Source organism: Molothrus ater, chromosome 10 (assembly GCF_012460135.2).
Source record: "Molothrus ater isolate BHLD 08-10-18 breed brown headed cowbird chromosome 10, BPBGC_Mater_1.1, whole genome shotgun sequence".
Lineage (NCBI taxonomy): Eukaryota > Metazoa > Chordata > Aves > Passeriformes > Icteridae > Molothrus > Molothrus ater.
Genome location: NC_050487.2, coordinates 17621140 through 17644342, shown reverse-complemented (window position 1 = coordinate 17644342; position 23203 = coordinate 17621140). Strand labels below are relative to the sequence as shown.

At 44.2% G+C, this 23203-nt stretch overlaps 1 protein-coding gene across 5 annotated transcripts in view; it reads right to left on the bottom strand.

Annotated features, from left to right (window-relative positions):
* The window catches only part of MCF2L2 (MCF.2 cell line derived transforming sequence-like 2), a 154359-nt gene that overhangs the window by 120651 nt on the left and 10505 nt on the right, over window positions 1–23203 (bottom strand). For 2 of the 5 annotated variants that reach the window (XM_036388653.2, XM_036388654.2), the window contains exon 1: window positions 12329–12777. The exons of 1 other annotated variant lie outside the window; for it this stretch is intronic. In XM_036388653.2, the coding sequence (XP_036244546.1) occupies window positions 12329–12470 (142 nt within the window). In that variant the 5' untranslated portion in view covers window positions 12471–12777. Of the gene's footprint in view, window positions 1–12328; window positions 12781–23203 lie in introns of those variants that run through there. 2 more of the 5 variants (XM_036388658.2, XM_036388656.2) reach the window with 2 other exon arrangements.

Sequence of the window (23203 nt, the reverse complement as noted above, 5' to 3'; positions counted from 1 at the left end):
GAAAAATTTAATTGTTTGGTGTTACATGAAACAACGCCAATCCCCTACACAGGTCATCAAAGATGAACATTTATATATACCATACAGTTCTTCATTACTTGAATTAATTGAATGTGTCAGGACAATTTAAATATTAATAAGGATGTGATAAAAGAGGAAAAAATACAAGAAACAAGTCAGTTCATCTACTCTTGGTTCTCCTCTTAAATTATCATGAATTAAATTCTTAGCAGAGGCCAGTTTCAATGCAGAAGAATTAGGCCTTACAGTTTTGCTTCCCAAGGTTTTCTACCAAGGGGGAGGAAAAGAAAAGCAATTACTACAGCCATCTGTCTGGCACAGCTTCTCCTCCTTCCTAGCTCTCCAGGGAGGCTCACTGCAACTGTGCTATCTGATCCTCAAGGGGAAAGCCATTCAGTTATGCTTCATAATTCCTCATTCAACAATGCAACCTGCTTGGGCTCACAAAAACACACTTATTCTGTGTCTCATCCAGCTCTGTGTGCTCCCACAGCAGGTCTGGAGGAGCTACACCAACAGCAGATGGTTAAAACCAACAAAGAATATCCTCTTGTTCTTTCCTCTCTTCTCTGAGCAGACACAAACTAGTTTACATGCTAATGGCAACTAATTGTTTCCAACAGCACTTGGAAAGATGACCTGCTGGAGTGAGGAACTGGGCTGCACCAGCAGATTGACACAGCAGTGCCTGTTGCTCCACCAAGGACAACTAAAGGCCATCAGCCACACCAGGACACTGGGGCTTCTTTGTTTTTAAGTGGCTGGAGGCTACAACTGCCTGGCCTTCTGCTGACTGCAGGAGAGGATGGCTTCAATCCCCCATGTGAAGCCACTAGTCTTGGAATAATGGGCTACAAATTTCCAGAGCAAAGTTCATGTCTTCTTAATGACAGCCTAATACGTAATTCACAGTGAAAGAAGATAGCTGACAGTGAAAGAAAATCTTTTCTAAAATAGTAGAGTACATCAGCCTACTTCTACTTTGTGCAAGCTCTGTCAAAAGTTATGCTCAGAGTTTTCATAATTTTTTTGAGAAAAATCAGATTGCTGATATGATGGAAAAGGGTCAGACAGGATTAAGCATCAGGCCAGATATTTCTTGGTCAGATATTTCATTTTAAGAATGTGAAAGCACATCTTACATTATGTGTTCTTATGCTCCTTAGAAAGTACCAAAAGGCAAATCCAAAGTTTGAAAGTGGCAGAACTCCTACAGTCCAGAACTTCTCCCAGGTGCTGAGTCTGCTTTGCTTGCCACAATTAACAGCCAAGTCCAGCAGAGCTAAGTTAGATTTCAAGAAGTAAACACACTAAGGAAACAAATTTGCACGTTTGACTGATAAGGTTTAAGCAGGCTAAAGGATTTGAAAATATTCTGTCCCACCAGAATTCCTGGTTCAAGTCCTTAAGCAAAACATTTCCCTTTCTGAAGGTCAAAAAGAACTTCAAGGTTGTTACATCAGAGAAAGAATCTCTTAGTTTGGAATCCTTTTTTTAAAATTCTATTTATTTTTCTTTCTCAGCATTCATGCCCCTTGTTTACTTTCTGAAAAGGTTTGTTTATTCCCTCAGCCCAGGCAGACAAACAGTGAGGTCAGTTACTGATACAAGATGCTGTGCTACAGATTGTTCTAAAGAGGAACTAAAAATCTAGCTATAAACAGAAGGGAAATCTCATCCTTTCTCTTATTCTTCTGCACATTCCTGCCACCTCTTTTTTTGCTAACCCATGTTGAGTCAACTGAAAACTAAGCCAGGAATAACATTATTGTAAATAAGGTGAAGCATCATTTCCTTAGTGATTGCTTCTGATCTGGGTTAGCTCTCTGCAAAGCTGCTTGAAGAGTACAAGTGCTGGTAATGCATAGGAGGGGTTGGGGGTGGCAAAGCCAGGACTACCCTTCCAGGAGAGAATCCCACTTAGGTCAGCTTAGAGCAAAAGCCAAAATGAAGCGTAGGTGGCTGGTATCAACTTTTCTCTCAGATCAATTTTTCACCAAGCACAACTGTAAAACCTACAAAGAGAATTTATTTCTCTTCTCATTAAAGCCAAATTTCATAGCAGAGTTTGGTAGCCATCTCCCAAAGACTGGATCTTTCCAAAATATTTAAGTAACACTTGGTCATGTTTGGAAGTATCTTTTTAAGTTGGTGGATTTTTAGTTGCAACAGCAACCCAGTTTTGTGTACACTTAGTAGAAATCTGGAGAAGCAAGGTTAGGAGCAAGATCCTGTCTTGAGTGATGCACTGCCAGCATGTTCCAGTCCCTTGAGAAGGGGACAGATTGAGGCCATGGTGTGGAAGGAATTGCCTTGCAAATTTTCCCAAACAATCTCCATGAAAGGTTAGAAATGCACCTTTCTCTGAAGAGCTCAAAAACCTGTGAGCCCCTGTGTCTACCTGGGCAGAAGCTGAACTGGTGCCTGATGTGATTTTCACACAGCAGATGTGCTCTGAACTTTTCTCCTGACATCACACTGAGTCGTGATTGGTATTTCCAGGGCATTTTATGCAGCTTAATGATGGAGGTACAGCTTTACCTGAGCCTGGCTCTACAGGCACATATTTCTGCTGATTTTAAGTCTTTCAGGGAAAACCGTTCAAATTCTTTGGTTCACTGCACTTTTCAATTAATCTCATTTACTAAATTTGATGCTCATTTTAACATATAATTATAAAGTGGAGAGGTCACAGATTGAAAAGACCTGTTTAGAGGCTGTGTTTTCCTGTGCTCCAGGAGTGGTCACAGACTTTAGTAAGCTGTTTTTACAGGCAGGCACAGTACACATTAGGAGTCTACTGTGGTTGACTTATAAGGGGAAGAAAGTAGAGCTGTTCATATATAAAATTGAAATCTTGCCCTCCCAAATGGAAATGCACCCTCTAGGCATGATGTCAGCTTTCTAAGCCAATGTCAAAATATTTTGGAATACAATTCCTTGGATGAAGAAACAGATTTTGCTGCTTTTGCCATTTAACCACTTCTTCAAAAAGGTTTGAAGGAGGTTTTTTTTGTTTGTTTTTAAAGAAGTCTTAAATTTGATTGGTAAATAACAAAAAAATTAAAAGCTTTCTTCTGCATAGGTAAACTGTCATTTTAGTTTACTGTTGGTACATTCTGTAAAAATACATTGGTGTGTACAAATTTATACTTATAGTCACACTTCAAGGATTTCAATGACTATTTACTGTCAGAACACACCATACATTTGTGCACACATCTAGGAATTCTCCATTAATAATCCCCATAAAAGCTAAATTTACAAACTAATATAAAATTCTCAAAGCACTCTCCACTGTTCAGTTCAATTCATATCCTAGCCTATTATGAAGATACTTCCTATAATACTGCTGTAAAATCATAAGAGATAGATAAGAAATTATTAACAAATCTTCACTCTGCACTATGAATTATCCATAATCAGAAAAGATCTAAAGAAACACACCATACCACATCATCTGCTCAGCAAGATATTGCTTGATTTCATAGACCACCCCCTGGTGGGGTGATGCTACATCCTACTATCCACAAAACTGAAACTTCCCTAATAAAAGGCATTAAAGGCAAAGGTCTAATCTCAGCATTCAAGAAATAAATCCAGATTTATAGCGGCATGGGACAGCCTCTTGCCTAGTGCCTCAGTAGTAAAAACTTCTTGATAGTTTCTGATTTTTGCCAGAGAAAAGTTAATTCATCTTCTTCCCAAAATCTGTCCTTCACAACAATGCTGGATTGCTAGAACACAAATTCCTGCTCAGAGAATAGAAAAAAAAGAACATTTCCATAATGTCATGTTAGAACCCATCGTGAATAACAAAACCCACATGTGGCAAACTGCAAAGCTAAAATATGCTCACTACAATGCCTGGACACTGAGCTAATCAAGAGATACAGCAGGCTGTACAGCAGACTCCATTCCTTTCTCCCAGAGCTTGCCAGGAGACAGTTCCATAGCTGAAACTGTATCTTAGAAAAATTCTAGCCACTGGCTCTGCCCTGAACTATTGCATCCAGCAAAATAAATTCAGAGCCTATTCACATAATTTCTTAGCTCAGGAGCTGAAGGGCTGGTTGCTTGCTCACTGCTGAACAGAGGCCAGTTAGTTAAGAAATATTTCCCTGGTTACTGTATTGGAGACAAACAGTGAGCCACAGCAGGCATCTCTGCTGCCAGCAGCACCGAGTGCATCTCCGGGCCAAACACTGCTCACAGCCCACCTCTGCCCGGGACAGCTCCCAGCCACCCTCCTGCAGCCTTCTCCAAGCTGTCACCAGCAGCCCAGCTCAGAAGCCCAGCAAAAAGCCACAGAAAGACAGGGCAAGGAGCGATGGCTCCCCTGCATCCCCTGCAGCCACTCACGATCCCTCCCCGGGGAGGCAGCGCGGCTCCTGCAGTCCCGCTGTGGCAATGAGCTCACCGAGGCACAGGGCAGGCAGGCAGGCAGGGAGGGAGGGAGGGATGGAGAGAGGCCGCAGTCCCTGCGAGTAATCCTGGATCCAACCAAGGCTGCACCCAAGGGCTGAGGCTCTGCTGGAGGAGTCTGCACAAAGTGCTTCGGAACAGCTGCAAAGCACAGCAGAGAGCTCTGACTGCGCCAGGGCCAGGTTTAACCCTGCTCAGGTACAGCCGCCTCTCCCTGCCCGGACAGATCTTCACTCGGGCCCCTCCAAAGGGACACTTCGGTGGCTTTCACAGCTTGGCACAAACAATAAAAGTTCAGCCCAACAGACAATTAAACAGATTGACTTGCTCAGAGTGAGGCATGGAAAGGGCTTTCATTAAAATAACTTTAAATAGTAGGGTATTCAGGGCCAAGGGAAACCAGCAGTGGTGCTGTGAATTGCTGTCTCGAGTACTATCCCGAAGGCACACCCACACATCAGAACACAGCGCTGTTATTTAAAGACAAGGGAGAAGACTGCACGAGACCTAAGAATTTGGTAGGAAACATGACCTCAGGTTTTGAACAGGGGAGTAATCATTTTGACATATTTAGTTCAATGAATACTTCAGAACACAACTTTTCAGTGCGTGAAAGGGAGTACACATGTAGCTTGAAGAAGGTGACATCACACCTACAGCAGTCTGAAGCAATACTGGGAAGCAACATTAACATTAGTTTAATTCATAAAATTTACTGTCCCTTTACTGCCCACCCCCCACAGCTCAGTAACTTTAGATACAAGTCACTCTTCACCCAGGCTACAGTAGCTGTCCCCTAGGATGTGTGATGCAAAATGGTAATACCTTGTTTGTTCTGTGTCTTCAGGCTCCAAAAAGACAAGTGTCATTCATTCTATAGATAGGGAAATTGAGGCACAGGGATAGCAATCCAGTCAATCTCAGTTTTCCCCAGCAGTAAATTGAGGAGCAGACCAAAGTTGTTTCTACAGACAGGCTACTGGACAGTGGATCTCTCTTAAGGTTAATACACCCAGGATTACCATCCTTCTCCCATCAGCTAACCAACACAAACTATGACAATGCTTATAGTATAGCATGAGAAAACTAACAGGGTTTTCTATGTAGTTACAAATAAATGCCAGATCTAAGCAGAACATCACCATGCTTGGTACAAGATACACCTGAGAGCTTATGACACCTGCAGATTTACAGACAGACGCTACTTAGTGGATAAAGGTACAGCAGGAGAGTGGCAAGATGCATGGATTTTACACTGCACTTCCTTTCCCAGCTTGCCAAACAAGTGAATTCACCAGCTGCAGTGGGTGTGTAATGTTACTCTGCTGCCTGTACCAGTATAAATGTCCACATGTAACCAATGTACAAGATCTGTCTCCCATTCCAGACACGTTTTGCTCTCCTGGGAGCTTCCCCTCCCCTTCTGCTTGTGCAGAATGAACAGACCACAGCCCTGCTGGCCACTGAGCCCAGCCCAGCCCCGGGGCAGCCCAGACAGCAGCAGAGCCTGTGCACAGCTGGTCCCCAGCCAGGTGTGGGGTAGCTCACGGCCCCCTCCTGGCACCATCCCTAACCTTCCTGCCTGGGAGCACAGAGGGACAAGTGTCACATCGGACCCTGTGGCTGATCAATGTGCCAGATGATTACAGTCTGAAAAGCACTTTAACCCTGTGTGTAGAGATGCTCCAGAAGTAGCAGACCCAGTTAGTTAGAGGATGAAATTTCCATTCACTCTGCAAGTGAATGGAAATTACTAATCTAATGTGGATTCAGGATATAAGGAGAGCAATGAACTCACCATGGAAGAGGCACCAAGAAATTCCTCAGGCCACTGCATTCTCCTTGGGCAGTACTTTAAGTTTCATAAGCTAAATTTACACATCAGACATTTTTTCATTTGGGTAATTAGTACAGGTAATTTCAGTGTGAATTGGCAAAATGTCTTTGCCAAGCTGAAAAGGCTTAGTTGTGCCTCTCTCAGCAGAACAATATTTTGTACTATCCAAATATTGTCTCACCAGCCCATAGAATAGGGTAATACTGACATTTCAGTTTTTGTTACTGGGAAGCAACTGTATTACACATTTAAACTTACTTTAAAAAAAAAAATTCAAGGACATGATCCTCTCTGGCTACAATACACCTCAGTTTCATTGAAATAACTTGCACCATGTCAGCATCTGTCTCCACAAGCTCATGTGCTCATATCTGTGGGTGTGGGCCTCCAAAAGCGAGACAAGGAATGGCTCATACCCAAGTGCCTCTAACTCAGAGATCATCTTCCCAGATTCTTTCACTGCAGGTCCAAAGAGGACCACTAAGTTCATTGTGTTTGACTTGTTGAACACACAAGATGTTCATGGCAATTGGATTAAACCAGTATCTTAGAGAGCTCTTTAATCTTATGTTAAAGACTTCAGGCAACTGCAAATCTACTGCTTCCTCTAGAGAAGGCCTAACACAAAGAAACTGGATTGTGTTTTACAGCTCCCACTTTGACTTACAGGCCACTGATTTTTATTATGCTTTTGACTTGAAAATTTAAGTTGCCCCTCCTTTCATCCATTCTCTGACAGATGTCAGTTCTTGAGCCTAGGGGTAAAGTCAAGGGAAAATGGAACACAGTATCCGTTTACCCCTTCCCATTTCACCTCAGCTTTTCCCAATGCTAGCAAATGATGACCTTACTAATTTACAGTATCCCAATTTAAAAATCAGGTCTGCATTCCTGTAGACCTCCTCAGAGGCATCCCCAGAAGCATACACTGTCATACACTGTCTCAAGGTATGACTCAGGAGTTTAGACAAGTAGCCTAAACTGAGCAATCCCCAGTATAATGACTCATAGGCACAGGTTCTGAATATAAATAAGGCATTGACTCTGTGCAAAATAAAGATGCTGGGATATACCAGCTTAGAAAAGGGTGAAAAAAAACCAAAAAACTTGGTCAATGATTCTTGTCTGTTGTAAGAGCCTGGTGGATTTTTTTCCCCCTTGAAAAATGGAATTAACTAATAGGATCAGAAATTTGTGCAACAAGACACTTGGCATAGTCCAAATATTCATATATAGCTGGGCTGCTCCAACCAAGCATTTATTTATCATTTCTTTATACTTGATCCTGAGTATCTCTAGTAGATAATGTGGTGAAGAAGCAAAGTCCATGTCTTAGAAAAGTTACTGGTCAGGCTAATCCATAGCAAGATTCAGGTAATAAAGCTGCAGTACAATTTGTATTTAAAAAATCAATACATTAGCACAGCAGAATTGGGTCTTTTTAAGTGAGGCGTGAAGCAGCAGAACTGGCTGAATTTGGAGAATAAGCTCTGTGGGCATAACCAGGCTGAGAGCTCTGCACAGGCACTCTCCAACCTCCCAGCACACTCAGCACCATTCTCCCCTGAAATCTTCTCCCCAGGCAGTTTACACTACAATTTAGGTAATAAAGAAAAGCAAACTGGGCTATTATATTGTGGTAATAAGTCCCACAAGTTAACCAAACATTGCCAATTATAGCAATCTGTCTATCCATGTTTAATGCTTTTCTATTTTGCTGAGTTGTTTCTTGTTCTGGTATCATGGGAGAAAGGGAAAAACATAAATACCCACAAGGCCTCTGCTCTAACTTGCCCTCTGAGAATTTGTTCTCTTGATCTTTGCAGTACTGCAACTCTCTCAGAATTCTTTTAAATGAAAATCAAGCTGTGCCTTCACTATTTGTCTCATAATTGTCTGGACTTTTCTGATAAGGTAAACAGGGTTTTAGTATTTCTCAACCACAGCAGAGCACACTGCATATGAATGGGAACAGGTGAAAAGAAACACAAGCATCTAAGATAATTGTCTTTTCTCAGAAAAACCTCTGTGGAAAACAGAATATTTTATTTCAGCTATTTTATATGCAATGAGAGCCAGCTGAAAAAAGTTATCCCAGGTCCCCTAGGTAGCATTTTTTACTAAAGAGAAGAAGAAATACTGAATGCAGGTAGAACCAGAACAATTTTGAGCAATACACATGGAGCCACTGTGACTGAGTCTCAAGGGATTTAGAAATACCTTCCACTTACACTTCAGATTTTGGTTTTCACATGAAATAGCCACTTTCTCCAGTAACCAGCACTTTTGTGGAAAGGTCAGTCATTTGAAAAAGGAAAGCATTTCTCATTTATTTTACTACTAAAGTTGGAGAAGCTCCAAAAGGTCCAACAAATTTCAGTCCCAATTCATTTCAGATGGGATTTCCTTCCAGAGATAGCACCATAATTCCTTAACCACTCCAGTACTTGAGTCCCTTTTCCTCCCTGAACAGATGGATCTGAAGAATTGGTTTATCATGTCCAGCAGTAACAAAGACACAGCAGCAGGACTGAGTACAACCTCCCATCATTGCTGGACAGACAAAACTGCAGCATTCCTCTGTCCTACAGAGGACAAAAGCAGAAACACTGCTAGCACAATAGACAGGTCCCCATCCTACTGGCAAGGAGCCTCCTGCCTGGTTTTGCAGTAACAGCAAAATCCTGAAAAGCCTCAGTAATAAACTGCATATCCCTTAGTGTCTGCAGATTCACTACTCTGATTTAAGCAGCCACCAGCCTTGAGTGCAGATGAAAAACACACATTTATTCCCCCAAAAATATAAAATCCCCTTGCAGCCCCAAGCTCCACAGCATGCAGAGACAGTCATAGCCAGCACAGGATCATTCATCCATGTAACAGCCCCGTGGGTACATGATCCCCTTGAGGACTTGAGCATCACAACAAGACAGGCTAACTAGGAGCATTTGGGGACAAAGGGGCCAGTTTGGCGAGAGGTGTCCTCAAGCATTAAAGGAGTTCACCAGCAGCAGGGTGACATAAATAGTCAGGTCCATGCTGAAAAGACATGTGAGCCACTGTGCAAGAATGATGCATTTCATGGCAAGAGGCTGTGCTTTGCTTTCAGCTTCAGTATCTGTTTTGTGAGGAACTGAAGGCACTCCAATAATGATCAGCCCTGGACTGGAGTCCCTCCCACATCTCTGCCTGGCTTTCTGGGGTCTCCTTCCTTTTGGTTCTCATGCTGTGCTATAACCAGCACCTTGGAGCTGCAGCTCCCAGTCTCAAGGTCACATAGTGGCATTCAAAACAGCACCATTTGTACATCAGACCCCAGAGGGCCCTGTAGGCAGCTCATATAGCCTGTTACAGGGAGCCAGGGCTGTGGAGCTCTCAGCAGGCATCATGTGCCCACAAGGAAACTGCCCTTCAGCTGGCCCCTCACAGCAGCACTTCTTTTTGTGACCATTCACTATCTTTATCCCTTTACCTGAACAGAGGGCTACTACCACACCTCTAACCATTTATCAGAACAAATCACATTGATTGAAAGAAAGCCTTGAAACTTGCATGGTCCAGGAATGTGGAAGATCAGACTGGAAGTGGAACACAGGAACTGGAATGGCTTGGCACAACACTGCATACTGTGGGGTACTGCTGATAAAAGGCAGGTAACCTGGAGGCCACTGCAAGCATGTGGCCTCTATTTCTGCTGTAGTTACCTGCATGCCTTCCATATCTTCCCATTATGATATCTAATACACAAGACAAAATTGCAACAGAATATTCAAAAGGCTCCACAGGCATGGTCTGTGTGTGTGTCCTGGGGATGGGCAAGGTGAAAATTGCTCCATATTTTGGAGTGCTTGAAGTACTGAGTAAACATCTGCCAATTGGACCTTAGCAACACTCCAGCTCAACCTTTACACTGCAGAAAGGGTACTCCCTCTAAAATGATGGTAAGCCAGAACATGGCCCAGGGATCCTGCATTGCCACTATGCTCAGAGAGAGCCAGCCTGAGAAAAAGGCAGTCAATGAGTCTTTGCTTGTAGGACTAGGTGGGGCAGACAGAATCCAAGTTCTCTGGGACAGATAATCTTTTTGCCTCTCCATTTATGCAGCACAGACAACTAAGGGAAACTGGTCTAGTCATCAAAGTAGTAATATGAACTAGTCACAGCTACATCATCAGGATCCACTTTTTATGGAGGCAGCTAATTCCTATTCCTACTTTACAGATAAGAAAACACAGGCCAAAAAAAAACCCCACAATGAACACAAGGTCAGAGTCAGTTCAGAGCAGGAGAAAACAACCCACACAATGTTTTTATGAAGTCCTGTGCCACCTTGCCAGCTCCTTAGCTCCCCTTCTGTGTCACCACACACGGAGCTGCCCCAGTGTGTTCTCACAACTCACATAGCTCCAATACCTGCAGGTGAAGGCACCTTGTCCTCAGCAATAACTGAACTTCTGCCCCTGTGGCAGCTTTGCTGGCAGAATTTAATATTTAAGCAGAGAATATGTTTTCTGCCTCACAAAATGACAACAGGCTCAGGCTGATCTGACATGCTCTCTGTTTCCTAGCAAAAAATTATTTTCCAAGGGATTTCCACCCATAATACTATGCCAGGTAGTCTCTCAACATGAGAGGCAGAGAAGGTGTTTCCCTGGGAACAGTAACCATGGCAAAGCCCTTACCAGTCTCTTCCCGTCTCTACTACAGGAAGAAAAAGAGCAGCAGATGCCTGAGCTCTGCCTCCAGCAGGTCCACAGGCCCACAAAGCCATAAGCAACCTGATCAAACATTCAGGAAGGAACTTCAATGAATCCACTGTCTTTTACTGGATACCAGACATTTCTGCCCTGCCGCGCTGAACTCGGAATGCCTCAGTACAAAGAGTGCAACTGGAAACATCATGTTACTGAAAGGTCAGCCAAATACAACAATGCATAGGTAGGCACTGAGCCCAAAGATCAGCATGGATGGATCGCCCATAGAAGCAGAGGTACAATGGACTGGCTTTGCACTTTTCAAACCCTGACATTGTGCATGCATTACAGCCCTGTTAAAGAAAGCATCTGCAAAGCCCAGTGTGTGAGCAGTGGCTGCAGCCAATACCCTGCTTCTGAGCCACCTTTTTCTACAGAATATTCTCGATTTACCAGATCAAATGCAACTCTCTTTGCTGAAGAGCTAATTAAATCATAATAAACAATTTAACTTCCAAGTACAGTCATATTGCATGCTTTTGGGAGTCTTCATCATGCACTAGTGAATGCCTTGTAAATTTCTGGATATGAGGTTTACAAAGTATTTATTCAAGTTAACAGGGAAAATGAAGGGGGGCTCTTTGAAAAATCTTCCTCTCAATGACACGGAGAAAAAGTGTTCTATGATTCAGCAATCTTGATATGTGAATAGACAGTCAACAGCCTAGATTTCAACTGCATCACTCCACTTCAGAGTTAGCATGCAGTTAGCACAAATTGCTAGGTACCAGTACCTTATACTAGCAGCCCCCTGAGAGTGGAATACTGCCCTGTACCTGGGCTGACTCACACAGAGCACAAAAAACTCTGTTGTGCTACTTTCCAAATACAGTGAAACCAAAATCTTTACAGAGAGGAAGATATTGACCTTCTACATAGTAATTCAGGAGCACAGGGTGACAGGGTCAGCTAGGTCATGACACCCACTGCTCCAGCTCTTTACATTTATTTTTAAGAAGTATTTTCCATGCACAACAGATACCTACTCCTGACATATACAGAAAACTCAGTGTCTTACACTCGAATGAAATAAACGTTTATTCAGAACTAGTCTAACATTCATTTTAACTCCTTTAGGTCAAATCACTGCAAATATCCCAGAAATATACAGCCAAGTCAAACACTGCAGTCACACCTGAGGTGATACCCAAATCCAGCCAGTTGCCTTTAATTATCACTGACTCCTCAGAGAAAGCATGAAGAATATAATCTCTTTTTGCAAATTGCCTGGGGATGCAATGCAATTACCACTTCGAGAAGATACTATTTTGTTTAAAGATGCTACACATACCTTTCTTTGCCATGCGCTCCAGCCTAACGCATCCTCCTATAAAATCATGGTAAGATTTCATTTCGCCTTCTGTTATCCGGACAGCAGTGAAAGGCAGATTCCTGGGGACCTGTTGTCCACATTTCCGACACCGAGAAGCCATTGCCACAGCTCAGGAGACTCCTGTCAGGAATCTGCTCTCTGTTTGCTGGAATCCAACCTGATTCTTCAGCTGTCAGTCCAGCCTGGTGACTTTATCCCACTTAGTTCATTCAAGGTCACCCTCGCCAGCAGGATGTTCACCATTGCAATTGGCTAAGACTTTTATAGGCTTACTGACTGTGTTTGTTTCTCCCTCCTTGCCTTCAATATCAGTTTACTTTAATCTCTCATTCAGAATGAAAGCTGTGAACCTCAGCGCAGCCCATGCCCTGAATGGCTTCCTTATCATTAATTTAAAGCTGTCTTATAAGCAACAATGAAGAGAGAAGATCCCAGAAGCACATTGCAAGATCACAGAACGACTCTTAATGAGCATGCCAGATACGTTGACAAAGAATTCTTCTTTGAGAAAAGGGTTTTCTTCATGATTTTTTTTTTCCTTTCAGGCTTATGATTTTATGAGTCTTCATCTCTGAGAACGAATTTTTTTACTTCTGCATTTCAGCTTGGACGGTGCAAGGAGACTGCTCTGCAGAGCTGCTCAACCAATTACTCACACGTCTGGCAGTGGCACTGGGAGGCTGCAACTGTACAGAAAAGCCCTCTGCTGCTGTGCACAGTCCCTGCTCATAAGATCTGATAATCGAAATGAACAGAGTAGCAAATGGAGGACAAGGGAAATATTGTTGGCAGACATGCTCAGCTAGCTGTGCAACCCCCCAACTAATTTTTTTTAAACAAAGAAGTTGGATCCATTAGTTAGACACCAAACTCAGATATTTGAAACATTCATTTAGAAATCCTCCTTGGAAGAAGCTGGATATTTAAGCTGACTTTTTTTCCCTTTTAACAATTACAATAACACCAATCACTGGTTAGACAGCCTTATGAAGAAACTAGTTTTTGGGGAACTGAGTGCAGAGAGCATTCAATCCTGATACAGTGAATTAAAAAGGAGCTTTCCCTAGGATCGGCAGGGGACTGCACACGAGATGCATAACAGGCACAAGGCCAGCACTGGTGACAGTGCAAAGAATACAGTGAGAACCCAATGAATCAGGGCTGAGCTGCCACCCAGAGCTCAACTGCAGTGACCTGAGCACACAATGAGTTTCCTGCAAGGATCTTACACACAGTTTGAGAACCTTTGCCTTCCTATGCCTCAGTCACTAACACCTGTTGGCACTTTACACAGCGTGAGAACATCCAGTTCAGCTGTGGCCTGCTCAGGTCACAGCTGATTCCTAGATGTGGAGTGGGAAAGCAGAAGGCTAATTAATCCAAATCAGAGAATGACCTAGAGGGGACAAAGATATCCAGGAGAAAAAAGCCTCCTATGGTGCCATTACTAAAATGCTGGATAACTGGCTGGACTGCACTGAATGCCTGTAAGCTGAAATACAGAGAAGTCAACTCACCTGCCCCTACTTCTTTCCCATTCCATGAACTTGCAGCTTCTCCCCAGCCAGCTTTGCTGCCTCATGCACACAGGGAGAGATGTTTAAGCTTCCTAACCCAGCACACACAAACTGGCCATATAGTCAAACAGCTACCAGACTTGAGAACTGAGTCTCAGAACCTCTTCTTTTGATGAAATGAAGCTATAAAGGACATTTCCACTCTTAAAGGTAAAAGATTTTACTACTCTCACCTCCAAATTTGGTATGTGGTATGAAGCTTTTCACTCTCCTGCTCTTTGTCTTTGCCAAAACCCTGCCTGCAAAGTGAGAACACTGATGTACTGAACTGTTGAATAACCTGATTCATTAGCATTTGTAAAATATTTATTAGAGCTTTCATAGAGCAATCCCTAGGGGAGAGCAATATTTTACAGATAGGGAGACCAGTGGCACAGAAGACAGAAATACTTTGTAGAAAACTGTCATGATGAGATAAGAAAACTAGAAACACAACCCTGCAGTTTTATCTTTAAACATTTCCTCCCTCTTCTCTTTCATTACAAGGGTTCAAGGTGTCCTTCCTTACATGGACAAACATGATATACCTTGGCAAATAAAGTTTTCTGACAATATATTAATGTCTGACATACACAGAATAATTGCACTTCAACCCTGCACACAGACATAAACAAGGAGGGAGAATCCAGCATTTGTGGAAATATGTTTCAGTCTCCCACCCTTCACTGCCCCCCACCAGTATCTACATGGCTTAGGAACAGGAAGATCTGTGACATGCTGCATTCCAAGGGGGAGACTTGATGCTGGAAGTGGATGCAAGAAGAAATCTGCCCTAGATGTGAGCTTTGGAAGCACAGGTAGCCACACAGCACACAACAGGGAAATGATCTAAAATAATTTCCCAGTCTTTCCCTAGGGAAGCCTGATCCATTACAATACTAAATACTAAATACAAGCCTCTGCTGCCTGGGGTACCACTGCCATCACCCAGCTCCAGACACAAAAATAAGCTGGCTGCAGCTGCTACACATTTAGTAACAAGGCACATAAGAGTCATCTCAGGGACTGAGTGCTGTGATGGATGGACAGAAGGATCTGTTTGCTCTACTGTAAGTTTCATTGCAGTCCCATTCACAAGCTGGGCTAGCTTCTCCTGACACATATGGAAAATCTGACATGGGAACACTGACATGGGAACACTGTTTCCTACTACAAAAATGACCTCTTCTGTACTGCTCTGGCTGTGTCTGCACAGGAGCTGCAGTGAGGGCTGCCTTGCAGGAATTCTTCTATGTAACATGTTACCAAACACACACTCTGTATGGATGATGGGGAATTCACAGGTTTCCTCCATTAGCTGAAAGGTACCAGTCTGTTTGAAAGAAGAAGGTTGTAGTGCAGGGAACAGGTACAGAAAACGGTCAGCATGCTTCCCTGGCTCTTCTCCATAATAACACAGAATGCAAGGGCATTACTTTCCTGCTGCTCTAAACACCCATAGAAAAATGATTGGAAAATTGGTCATGAATTGCCAGCATTGCCTAGCAACATAATCTGGGTTGGTCTGTCAATGAATAAGCAAGTAAATAAATGTAAGAAAGTGTAATCAGAAATTAAAAATTTTGAAAAAATAAAGAAAAAATCCCCACCCCACAACCCATGACCCAGATACCCTCAGTTACCATTACCCAAAACAGCCTGCAGAACTGCACTAGTTCCTAGTTTCATTAGAAATACCAGTTTGCCCTGGAATTGATGCTTGCTGGAAAGTGCTTGCTGCCATGACTGTGTGACCAGAGGATGGCAACAAATTTAAAGTCAGCTCAGTTAAATCCGCTTAAGCCCCATATCTCTTCTCATGAAACAAGATGCTTCTGCCTCAAAAAGCAGTGCTGTGATGGTTGGTATCACTCTTAAGCACAAAACATGCAACAAACACATTGGATCTTGATGCTGAGCCCAAGGGACATAATTTCTTGTGAAGAATCAAAATTTGAGTTTGGGAACAGCATTATGTGTCAGAGGAAGGAGTAAGAGGAGTCTGCTTCTGCTGCATGTGTAAATGAGGCAGCTAGAAAATACTGTAAAACACTTGCTGTTTGCAGCTTACCCCACACAGTCATTAAAGCAATTGAGGGGAAACAGGCATTGCTTTTCCATCAGAGCCTTGCAAGAACCATTAAGAAAATTTAGTGTAGAAGAGACTGAAAAAAATTACCTCTCTTATCCACCAACATTTTAGACAATAAAATGTAAAAACCCAACAGCAAAAGGTGTCTTATTTATTCATGAAGACCAGCAGCTCCCCCCATCTAGTATGTAGTATTCCAAAAATCTAAGAAATAAGTAATCTAAATCCAATGTCACTATAAAGACTGATACACACAGAAGGTAAGAAAATAATATCTATTTCTTTCCTGAAACCCCAGCTTCACATTTTCCTATTTCGTGATGTTTTAGCTAATGTTTTAACTAATCTTTGATAGCTATGCTGAAACACATTTTCATTTTGCATATAGCTCAATAACCTTCCTTCTGCCTCCCCATCTTCCAGATCTTGAATCTGATAAACCATTTCAGTAGTTTGACACAAAGGTTTCTTTTCAGAGCTCTCTTGGTGCAATGGTAACATCCATTCCAGTGTTCAGTTAGAAAGTAGAAACCAGTCTTTTTATTAACTTTCATTTATTTTCTTCCAACTAATAAAAAGCAGACCAGGACTTCCTCTCCCTCCTTTTTTAATAAAGGGCTACATCCCAGGCATGGTTTTAGACCCCAAGGAGTTAAAGGAATAAGCAGAGGAAAAAACATCTCTGTTCCTGAAATTCCTTGTAGCGCACAGCACTGCTGCAATTGCAACACACAGTTCCTGCACTAGAAGGCTCTAATTCCAGTGCCATATGGCTTCAGAATCTCATTACACTGATCTGCTTAAAGTGATTTCTTAACGGACAAGCAAAACATTTTTGGTCACCTTCAGCAGAGGGAAACAACAATTCTGCCACTGTTGACGCACATGAACTCCCACGTAAACTGCCAAAAGCAGGAGTGAGCAGTGAAGATCAGAGGACAACCTTAGCCAAGGAACTTTTGTTGTCATCTCAAAGCTGTGAAGACATCAAGGGTATTCAAGGACCATTACCATCATTAAACAAAAAAAAAAAAAAAAAAAAAGAAGAAGAAAATCCAAACCAAATAAACAAAACTGCAGACAAAAAGAAACCCCAAAGCCAATGATGTCACAGCTGGATTAGACAAGATTCTGAAGAGATCAGGAGAGGAGCAGAATCTTCCCAGGCCAAGCAGTGGACATGAATTGTTGCTGCACATGTAGGGTTAATTTTACCTGGCTCTCTTGATCTCTGCAACTAAGAGCAGATCACAAAGAACAGAAGGCATTTCTGTCCTGCTAGGCCTCTGCTTGGCAAGATAAACAAACAGATCCCAGAGTTACCAAAGTGTAGCTGGCACAGGGGTAAAGACCCTGGGGGTAAAGACCCTAGCTGGATCCATGGTTTCGGCTTGGATGCAAAATGATTCCAGTCTTGACAATGAAAATGGTTACAGACCTACGTGAGACCAAGAGTCTTTCTGAGCATTCTACCCAAACCATTAAATGGCTCTTGGCTTAAAATCATGGGAATAAACTGAGAGACAAGTAAATGCAAAAGAAATACATGAGTGAGACGCTGGGTAATGCAGAGAAGGCTGTGATCTATAAAACCAGGCACATCAGAGCCCCATTCTCCAGCTCCTAAACCCTATCACCAGTGCACGGGCACAGTCTTTGTGTCATGGCCCTCCAGCAGCACCATGACAGCTGAAAAGGACAGACTCTGGACATTGGGGGAAACGTGTTTTGTCCTCTCTGTACTCTGCCACTGACACACTGAGTCACCTCAAGGGCATGGTAACCCTGATCCTTGCTGTCATCCAGAGCACTGCACTGGATTCCTTGCTCTATTCCTCTTTCTTTCCCCCTTCACCTTTTCCTCCCTACAAGGAACTTCTGGAGCATTCCCAATGCAGAACAGCTGCTGGATCCATGCAGCTAAGACCACCAGGTCAGCTTCTTTCCCTGAGGAGCAGCTGTGCACATTCCCCGATGGAAACAGCATTTTTTTTTGCTTGCAATTCATAACTTGAAACACATAAAGGAGAACCAGAAAGACACAGGGATAAAAATAGCATCTGTGAGCATCACAAGGGCTGTTGATACTCCAGGCTTTTGGACACAGGCCAAATGTTAGCTGAACAGGAAGAAAGAGCTTCTCACATTACAAAGTACAGTAAGGGCCTTTCCAATGTTTTCTTGCCATCTCTCAAGCACTCAACATCAGTTACCACAAGGGGTAGGAGACTGGGCCTTAGGGACTATTGATTTTTCCCTGTTTGCCTGTCTGTGCACTGAGGTTCACTCAGTCACTCTGGGCAGTCCAACGGAAAAAGAAGCTCTTGTAGAGACTTTCCTGGACATGGCTTCACCTTACTGGGCTCTCAGCTGGCAGATACACATCAAACACACTCCTTTAATATCCCCAGGACAAGGCTTGTGTTCATCTAGGGAGCTGAGGATAAAATCAGTCAAGAGGAGTTATTCCCTCTGCTCTGGCAATTGTGAAGTACACTTCCTTTTTTTCCCCCTGGCCCAGGACCGCTGTCAGAAACCAGACATCTGTCCTGAAGGACCTGCCCACACAGGCATCTCTCTGTGCTGAGCACCAGCAAATGAGGGGCTGGAACCTCCTCTGTGTGCATCCACAAGTGCAACCACACAGGGCAGCTGGATGCTTGCACACACCTACCCAGGTAACAGGAACTTGTCCTGCTCAGTACACTGTACTGCAGAGCTGCTCCTTGCTCATGTCCACTCACAGCCTGAGCCCCTGCACCATTCCCAGCCCAATTTACCCATCCCAGCTTTGTCTCTAAACCACCAGCTGGAACAGATTCAAGGTTCTAGAAAAACACAATCTATGGGGTGATTTCTCAGGTCACACCAAAGCCTGGTGTGAAGCAGGAAAATACAGGTATGGACAATCTGCTAGCACGTGCACCAGTGTGCACCATGTGTGCTCTTCCTTCACCTCTCCCCCCTGCAGCACTGCACCTGACACCAGGCACAGCAGGGCAAGATGTTACCACACACCACAACACCCCAGTCCTCTCCCTATCCTCCACAGCCAGCACAGTTATTGGGTTTTGTCATCACACCCAATCTCAAATATGTAAATAGGATAAATTTACAGGAAACCATGAGTTTCAATCCTTTGTCAAAACCAGGCAAGAGCTGCTAAAATTATATGGAAAAGTGCCAGCTGGGATAGAAAAAGCATGAGCATGAAAGCCTCATTTCCTTTCATACCAAGACTAAAATTATTCATGGATCTATATTAACAGGCAAGTATGCCCACACAGTAAAAAAGACATCTGTAAGTCAGCCTCAGGTGCAGAAAGGGTATAGAGCTGCACCTGAGTGAACTTTTCCTACAGGAAGCAGCACAAGGGTTTCCCTGCAACATCACACTAGTGTTGTGACCTTGCCTGCCAACTCCAAGCATCCCACATGCAGCATTCACATGCTGGGAGGTGCTGAACACTGTCTGCACAAGGTTAGACCTCCAGCCCACATGAAATAAGGGCAGTGCTTTGATTTCAACAGCACCATGGACTTAAATTGCCTAAAGCTGAGTGGTGCAGTGTTCTGATGAGATAAGAAATTGCTCTTTAGTCTGTCAGGAAACCTCATTACAAATGCTTTCTGCTGACCAGCAAAGATTTACATAATAAAATGTATCTAAATCCCACATCCGTTTATGGACCTTAGTCCCAGCAAAAGTTCACTTCATGGCATATAGCACTAAATAATGCTTTGTACTTCTCCAGTGATTCTCAGCTGAGCACTCTGGCACCACAGAGAAATTGTTACTCCCATGAAATAGACTATTTCCTTTCTAATTGCCAATAAAAGGATATAGTTTAAGAAGAATATTTTTGCTTATATATATTTGAGAATGCATCTGAGAACTATTTGAAGAAAGCTTGTGGGGGAAAGAATAATTTCACCTCAAGTTTTGCCCCACAAAGAGCCTAAAAATGGGGAGGAATGTGCTAAAAGCATATATCCACACATCTCCCACTGGCTTGAGAGCCCTTTGAATTTGCTCAACAATAATTTCACCCCCTCTTTAACCACTTCTTTGCTGCCCCTTTGTAGCACAAATGCACATAATTCTACAGAATATTTTCCTGTCTCTTGTTTAAATATACTTGCTTCAAGATTAGCAATCAACTGTAAAACAAACCACATAAACCCAATATTTTTAGTTGTATCAGAAGCACTGGTAAGGACCCACCAGTGAACTTTAAAATCTCAATACAAATAATGAAGCATAAGGAAAAAATTCTTCAACTGGGAACTGAATCCCAAGGTATTCATAGAGTTTGTCTAAGATCAATTGCAATTACTACAGTAAAGCTAGAAAATATAGAAGTATCTACTAAAATACTGAGAAATATCCCTTTCTTGAATGTAGCCTTAAGCATGGCACATAGAGCATTTCTCAGTGTTATTTTATACCATTTGTAGATATCCCCATCTTTCCAACATTGAATTTAAAACAGAGTTCTGCTCATTAAGATTTTGCAGTATTATCTGTATCAGCCTAATTGCTACTATACATACATTCAGGGTCAGCAGGTCTCATAGTGAAGGCTGCTGAACTGAAACTGTTAAGAATGAACTAATTTGGTAAAATAAAAACAAAACGCTAACAAGGAGTTTTATAATCAGGCTCAGTGACTGATACCAGCACTGGCAGTGGACATGCCAGGTATTTTAGGGCATGTGAGCTCTATTGAGAGTATTTAGCATTTGGCAGCAGTATGGAGTCACAGGGTCCTCAGTACACCAGTCAGCCTGACCTGCCAGGGCATTCTCACCTGAGGCTTCCACCAAGACACCTTCTATCCAGTGCTTCAGCTACTGCATTTAGGAGGCAGTAGCCTCCCTACTCCCCACTCCCTTCCCCTTATGCTGTGGGTGATGCTGTTTTCAGCTGCTTTCTCTGCTGTTCCTGGCCTGCAGTTTAGAAACGTAGTCAAGTAATGTCCTTCTATAGTATAACCCAGTTTAGATGACAAGCTTAAATAGAGAACCTGGGTACCCCATTTTCAAAGGTTCAGCCCCTATCTCGCTTTTATCTCTGGTGGCCTTGGTTCTCTCCGAATTAGTGCTGTCGGTACTTTGCATGCGAATGCTGTTGCCGCAGGAGCGGGTCCCTCTCGGGCCGGGAGCGGGACCCTGTCGGGCAGGGAGCGGGTCCCTGTGTCCCTGTCGGGCAGGGAGCGGGTCCCTGTGTCCCTCTCGGGTCGGGAGCGGGTCCCTGTGTCCCTCTCGGGTCGGGAGCGGGTCCCTGTCGGGCAGGGAGCGGGTCCCTGTGTCCCTCTCGGGTCGGGAGCGGGTCCCTGTCGGGCAGGGAGCGGGTCCCTGTGTCCCTCTCGGGTCGGGAGCGGGTCCCTGTGTCCCTCTCGGGCCGGGAGCGGGTCCCTGTGTCCCTGTCGGGCAGGGAGCGGGTCCCTGTGTCCCTCTCGGGCCGGGAGCGGGTCCCTGTGTCCCTCTCGGGTCGGGAGCGGGTCCCTGTGTCCCTCTCGGGCCGGGAGCGGGTCCCTGTGTCCCTGTCGGGCAGGGAGCGGGTCCCTGTGTCCCTCTCGGGCCGGGAGCGGGTCCCTGTGTCCCTCTCGGGCCGGGAGCGGGTCCCTGTGTCCCTCTCGGGCAGGGAGCGGGTCCCTGTGTCCCTCTCGGGCAGGGAGCGGGTCCCTGTGTCCCTCTCGGGCAGGGAGCGGGTCCCTGTGTCCCTGTCGGGCAGGGAGCGGGTCCCTGTGTCCCTCTCGGGCAGGGAGCGGGTCCCTGTGTCCCTCTCGGGTCGGGAGCGGGTCCCTGTGTCCCTCTCGGGTCAGGGAGCGGGTCCCTGTGTCCCTCTCGGGCAGGGAGCGGGTCCCCACCCCGCGCCCTCCAGCGGCTCCTCCGCAAACAGGCGGCGCTGGCAGCGCCCGCATCTCTCCAGCAACGGAGAGCAGCTCCTGGGTAGCAAACCCGGCAGAGCCATCACATCTCTTGGAAAAGGGGCTTGAAGGAGAGAGGCTCCTCTGCCCAACTCGGTATCATCCTGCCCTTCAGCTGATCCGGGAAGGGTCTGGCCCTATCCTTGAGGGTCTGGGGCAGTGGGAACTGCAGTGTCAAACAGCGCTGCTGTGCCCTCTTCTGCCCCTTCCCCCTGGGCAGAGGAGGCTGCTCTGGCACAGCTTCTTCCTGGGACCAACACACACACACACACCCCTTCCCCAGGCAGCAGCCCTGCCCTGCTATCCTGCTGGAAAGAGGATTCAGGGGATAACTGCTTGTGTTCCATTTCTGCTTCCCATTGCTGGACTGGGAAAACCTCGCAGTGGTGACATCTCAGCTCTGAAGGGAACAGTGAGGCAGGCAGTGTGCACCTGTACAGAGCTGCTGTTGCAGATACTGGGGTAGAATGGGCACAAAATATCACTGACAAGCTGCTCTTTGCTCTGTCCAACCACTTCTGCTCCTCACAGGGCTCTTGCTGCCAGCTCTCTGCTCCCATTCAAGACAAAATGATGCACAAGGCCCTGATCTATAGCCAGAGTGTAATTCAACATGATACAAAATGACAATTGCACATTGCTGAAACTGCATTCTCCTCTAACTGAAAACAAAACCAGGAAGATGAATTTTTATGAGCTATCAACAAAATTACTAAAAAGTTTACCTCAAACTGAACTGTGACTTCAAAGCCAGCTGTGAAGCCTCTCCTAGTTTCTTCAATGTGGAAAGGGAAGAGATACTAGACACAGATAACAGTACAAATATCTGAGACAGATGAAATGGTGAGAATAGTTTAGAATCTCATTTTAAAAAATAGGAAGTCAGTTTTCACAGAATAAGCTGATCACCATAACAAGGATTAATCAGGGTTTTCCAGGAACCTTCCTGCACCAACAAATGGCATGTAATTGCTAGAGCTCTCTGATCAGTTATGCACCTGCTTACAGCTCAGGGTCATGCTAAGGCCACAGCTATTTCAGTTTGAAATAACCTTTTCTCTGGATATTGCAAGATCAATAGTATGGCTCCTATGTATCTCATCAGCTTTGGCTTTTATTCTGCAAACACCAATAGTGATCCCTTCAAAAATTAAGCCTTGGCTTCAGAGACCTCTGAACCACAGTGTAATGGATAACAGTGAACTTCAGACTCAAAGAGGGGAAATATTTATAGTCATGCTTCGTTAGGTGA